At 38.0% G+C, this 6,000-nt stretch overlaps 1 protein-coding gene across 11 annotated transcripts in view; it reads right to left on the bottom strand.

Annotated features, from left to right (window-relative positions):
* Positions 1-6,000, bottom strand: part of RAPGEF2 (Rap guanine nucleotide exchange factor 2) — a 186,520-nt gene that overhangs the window by 107,569 nt on the left and 72,951 nt on the right. For all 11 annotated transcript variants that reach the window (XM_042049455.1, XM_042049457.1, XM_042049458.1 and 8 more), the window contains exon 4: positions 3,639-3,722. In XM_042049455.1, coding sequence (XP_041905389.1) covers positions 3,639-3,722 — 84 coding nt within the window. The remainder of the gene's footprint in view (positions 1-3,638; positions 3,723-6,000) is intronic.

The raw sequence follows: 6,000 nt of genomic DNA, 5'->3' as shown, positions 1-6,000 counted from the left end.
CCCCCCCCCCCCCCCCCCCCCCCCCCCCCCCCCCCCCCCCCGTGCCCTGGGGGGGCACTAAATTAGGGTGTGCTGTTCCTGAACCACAGTGGTGCAAAAGCAGGAGGGTGGTCATTTCTTAAGCTTTTAGACAACTTCATGGTGGGGGAAAGGGGTATTTTTAAAACATTCTTCTTCCCCAGCTATATATTAAGTATCTACATAACCTAGTCTCTCTAGTGGAAGAATTTTAAATGGTATCTAACACCAGAAATGAAAGCCATGGACACAATGATTAGGAAGAAAGAAATAAGATCAGTTTACCCAATATAAAATATACAACAAAAGACCATTTCCAGTGTTAGTCACCAACCAGTCTGAGGATGCTCTATCTAAAACTAATGCAAGCAAATCAGCTAAAAGAGGACCCAAATGCAAATAGTATGTTGAGCATATTAAGTCAAATGCACTAAGGTACTTGCAAGTGTCAGCTCAAATCTGGTGATAGCCCTCCATCCTGTTCTTTATGGACTCACATGCCAACTGCCATGAAGTTAAGAGTAAGATCTAATTCTGCACAGGACTCAGAACACACCTGCAAGAATGTAGGCAGATTTATCCACTAGGTCTGTCTAAATTACCCTGAGATACTACTTTTGCTCTGGCATGTAAAGACACTCATTTTAAAAGAGTGAAATCCAACAAATAGCAAATGCTCTTGAAATTCATGGGGTGAGGCGGGGGTGGAATTGATGGGACGACAACATGTGTTTATTTTAAATTTGGTCAGCTACTGCCCAGCCATCATTCAATGAAGCTGAGCTTGAGGAGGTCAGGAGGACAGGCAAGTGGAAGCCCTCAGTGTGAGCAGGATCAGCAGCCCAGAGAACCTGTCCAAAGGGATTTACTACAGGTGCATGGGGCAGGCTGACAAAAAAAGAGAGAATATTTTTTAAGTGGGGAAAAAAAAAAAATGAGGCATTTTCGACGGTGAGATGCCTAGGGATGAACTACATTTGGCTCTGGGAAAAGAAAGTTAGGGAAATGAGAATTTTCTGAGTCAATAGGATTTGGAGAAAGGAACATACTTCTAGCTTTCTACATATTTGATTGCTCCTACACAGACTTCTTGGCTCCATTCTGCTCTCTTAATCACAAACTTCACATGTTGCTAAAAAAATATCCTAGTGGCTTTTTAGATGGCTAAAGATAAAATGGATTAAACTAAAAAACCCCACACTAAAATAGTGTAAATACTAATTTACTATTGCAAATTTAATTTACTCAAATGACAAACAAAATCAAATTTAGATGATCTCTACTTTGCAGTGTTTAGGTCTCTTCCTATCACTTGATGTCAGTGATGCATGAGGATGTGCTCCATTTGCTAAACCACAGCCAGTTCATTTTAACAGTAACAGGACATCAGGACTCACAAATTATGCAATGTTCAAAAAGGCTCTTGAAATCGTTACTCCCTGTATATATAAACAGTCGGTTTCAGCAAGCACTTATCCAGTAACTGTCTTTTGTCCACTTCTGACACTACTCTTTAGATTCCAGAATACCACCTTACCAGTTCTTTCTGGACAGCACCCTTTTCAGTAGGTTTCACTCCCTTTTTTCTAGGGCACTGTAAAATTTCACTTTAGCATTTCTGCTAATCAGTCTCTTCTGCCTGGTATGTATATCTGAGCAGTTTGCTATTGCTCTCCCAGCAGTTCCCCAGCAGCATAAGTTAAGCTGAAAAACTTAAGTTTTCTTCTCAGGCCATTTCTTTATTAAATAAATAAATCAATAAATCATTTATTAGCCACCAGTATTCCAAATCAGAAATTTAACATGGATGCCCTCTCACTTTTTCCAAGTTTCTTAATCCTGGATGAGCCCAAAGCCCAACTGCAACTTACTCATTTACAAAGAAAAAATCCTGATTAACCTTGTCCTAAATTTTAATAAGGCCCTCACCTACCCTTCAATGACTACAGCTTCTAAGCACAAAGTCCCTCACTAGAATGCCTCTGGTTTTACTCTCACGAAATATTTTCTATCTTATGTAATTAAAGTTTCTTAATTTTGCTTTCATGGACTTAATGTTATCCTTGTTAATTAAAAAATTGTCTCTCTTGCATTTGCTCCCCAAGACACCAGCTTTGACATCTACTTGACTTCATCCACAACTATGACAGCTATTCTTATGCCAAATTCCATGCCTGTGCTTCACTAAGGTATCAGACACTGTCCCAGATGTCATTTTATACATTTCTCCATGTGAACAGGCCTTAAATGCTCCGCTTATTGTCACAGGACCTGTAATTTTCTGTTCATTCTACCAGGAAGAGTCTCAAGCTCATTGTTTATCTTACTAAACCTCACCTCTCTTCAAGTGTCCAAGTGAGGGAGGCACAAGCATTGCTCTATTTCAAAGGAACAGAAGATTCCTGCCATGGACTATATACAACCACCCTACATTAATTCAGGTATTATATATCTCTTCTCCTGGTATCTAAAGCACTTTCTGCCAGCTTTTTTCCTGGCACTGCCTGCTCATGGATGACATGTGGGACAATTTTCACTCTGCCAGAAGCAGGGGTCCTATAATCTGTTGTTTTGCTACTTTTTACAACAATCAGTTTTGCATCTTTAGCATTAACTATTCGATGGCACATCTAATATACCTTTTTATCAGCAGTGCCTGACAGACACAAGACACTTGGTTGCACCAAGAACATGCCACAATCACCAAATGGAAGCCCCAAGGTTTGCACTGCTCTCCCACTAAAAGGCAGACTTGAAGATCTAATGCCTCATACGCCAACCAACACTAGCCATAAAGTGGTTTCCCACCATTTAAAATTGAAAAAAAATTTCCAGTGCTTTCATTATCATGATACTATACAGAGACAGGTCAATCTTTCATTCTGCCTTTCACAAATTTTATTTCATGCCATATACTTCAAAGGAGCCTTTTATAGCAGTCTGAATGAATATGCCTATAACCAGCATTTTAAAATAATTCTGCTCTGCTTCCATGAAAATGATCCAGCTCAGTCACTTTAGTCTAAAATCCTTGCAACCACTTGCATTTTTTTCCATAGCTCAAAATATATTTTTTTTTTTTTTTTACTGAAGCAATATGAATTTTGAGTGCCTCACAATCAAACTTTCTTTTTTCCATGTAAGAAACCACTCTTCGTTGCAAATCCATTTGCATGAAGCACAACCTTATACAGAAGCAGCAAAACCTGCAGTAACATGATCTAGGCGTATGCTAAAACATGCACCAAAGACCTGTGCACAGTAAGTAAAGCCTCAGGAAAACATCCAAATTCTAATGTATCCTATGATGTGAAGTTTGATTACTCACAGGAAGAGACTCAGTACTTCACTCCATTTGTCAGGTTTTTCGTGGTTCTATTTTTTAAATCGACAGCATCTGCATGATACTTTGGACAGCTGTACACTGTCCACAAAGATGGGCTTTCAATTCTAGCTATGGGCAAGAAACAGCTACCACAGCTAGCACAGGAGACATGTGTTTATATTTGTTCTTCTGTGCTTCATTAAATATAAAACACTGCCTTTTAATTCCAAAAATTCTCTACATCTCATGACTTATGTTTAGAATATAGAACACAGTACATTCATAGCTGACATACCTGCTCCTTGGAAGAAACATGGATTCTTTAATGAAGACTGAACCAGACAGCAGGATATACCAACAGGTACCAATATCATCAGGGCTGGAATAATTAAAAAAAAAAAAAAAAAAGATGACACAGTTTAAAACACTTGATTTAAATTACTCACAGCAGTACCAAATTTGCACTACAAAGAACATCAAAGAGGCAAAAATGCTCCAAATTATGGACAGAAGACACAATTGAATTATTTGCAAAATAATTCCATGAAATTATTCTAATTTCCATCTGCAAATATATACATTATTATTTAATTTCCTTGACTTTATTAAAAGCATCTATCTATCTATTTGGTAACAGCCCCATTCAAATTAAATGTAACCGTAAGTTATTAAAATGAGGCCAAGTTACAGTAAATATACTGTATTCTATTCTATTGAATGCATTGAAGAAGAATGACAGGTCTTCAGCTCATGCTGAAGAGAGCTGTAGCATCTTTCCCTCTATAAAATAAGGCATCCTTTCCCAATAGTAGCCATCTTCTTCTTAGCCCTTTCTTCAAGACAGAGATTTTCCTTTCTGCATCAGCGTGCCTTTCTACAAGGTAAGAGACCATAGGAAACATTTGCAGATGGTAAATCTACATCAGATTTGTCAGTCATCATTATCTGCTGCTACTAAGCAGTGCCCCTTTCGTGTCTCTTCCCAGCACAAGAATAAATTCCCAACAGAAGGGGCAAAAAGTTTCTTTTCCTCTCTCTTCACCCTGTAGAGAAACTGGATGAGGAAGACTTTGTCATTCAAGCACAGCTCATTCTACTGCAGATTCAGATGTTGCTCCTTGAGTAATACAAAATCCTATTCATATGCTTAGACTATTTTTGGATAAGTAAGTTCAAATAATGTTTGGACAGGAAAATAAAATAGATTAAGGTTACGAGAAATAGCTGCAGTAGAAGTCTCATTCCATGTTGACAGTCAGCACTGAGAATCTCTCTACTGTACTCCAGTCTTTACCACGCCTGCGTCTTCCAGACAAAGTGACTAATTGAATTCAAGTGCATCATCATGAACTGCATGAGCATTCCTATCGAAAACCACATCCCTAGTGACACTAAGAGATGCAGATTACTTAATGAATTTGTAGCACCATCATTTTTTTAAATTAGATGTCTCAAGTCTTTAGCAACAACTAGGTCTAACTTCGAGCAAGAACAGCCCACATCTTTTAACAGTGATGACAGCATAGTATTAAAACCTAATCTTAAATCTTAGTAGGTAATGTACATGTTAGCAGCATATTTTCCATTTGAAGAACTTCAGTTTAAGAAGTACATACACAGTGGTCCTCAAAACAAAAGATCCAGCCTAAAAAGAGCTGAGAGCAAACCATCCAATCTAAAAACATGCTCTATTTTCATTTTCCACTGTATAATGTAGGCATGAGGAAGGACAGAAACACAGAGAATTAACAGAGGAAATTGAGGGGACACAATCTACAGCCAAGAACAGAGGAGCTGAATAAGAAGATGGAGTTTGTATTTCTTTTCTAGCAGCCAGTGTCCTGACCAGCGAAGTGACGCTGGTCAGCCACACACACCAGACAAGTGACAACATCTTCAAAATCAAGGTTTCAAGAATACTTCTTTATACTGATAGACAACAGAAAATGAAGCAATAACTCAGTCCCACAGCTAAAACAAGAACATTTGGATTCACATAGCTGAAGTGTTCTAAGCTGCCTATTCTGAATAGTGCCTCACATGCTTGCTTCTCACATGGGCCTGTATCACCCTCAAACTTGTTGGTCTAGACAAATCAACACTGTGCATAAGTGCAGAAAACCAGGTTAAAGCAGATCAACTCAAGAAAACCAGCATTTCCAACGAAAATATCATTCCTAAAAACATAAACATGCACCTGAGTTAAGTTACACATCTTTAAATATTCTTTCTTTCCTCCATGAGTCCTATGCTGACAGGCATACAACAGCATTGCTGCTGAACTGCAAGTCTGTTAAGGTTTTTTATTACACTCTTTAATAGATGTCATTCTATATACAAATAATCTGGACTAATTAGCACAGTTAAAAATTTTTGAAATAGAAAGTTTCAGCAATGGCTATAGACAGAGTGATTTCCCAAATACCTGGGAAGTAACTGTACTAGGATGTGAATAATAATTTTTCCATGTGGATTACAGCATATTATATTATCACATAATAAGTTTTGTGGTCTTGAGGGTGTTTGGGTTTTTTTTTTTTTCCTTTTCCTAAAAGCTGGCAGTTTGACCAAGTATTAAAGTGTAGCCTGACAGAAAAGAACCTGGGGTCACAGATAACTCTAAAGCAACTAATCTAGAAGATCTTTTTATGATTCCA

The sequence above is a fragment of the Corvus kubaryi genome, unplaced genomic scaffold (genome assembly GCF_017639235.1).
Source record: "Corvus kubaryi isolate FWS band 111438036 unplaced genomic scaffold, C.kubaryi_AGA036_p1.0 71, whole genome shotgun sequence".
In the NCBI taxonomy this organism is placed as follows: Eukaryota; Metazoa; Chordata; class Aves; order Passeriformes; family Corvidae; genus Corvus; species Corvus kubaryi.
Note: the sequence above shows the minus strand (reverse complement) of the source record. Positions and strands in the feature narration are given on the sequence as shown.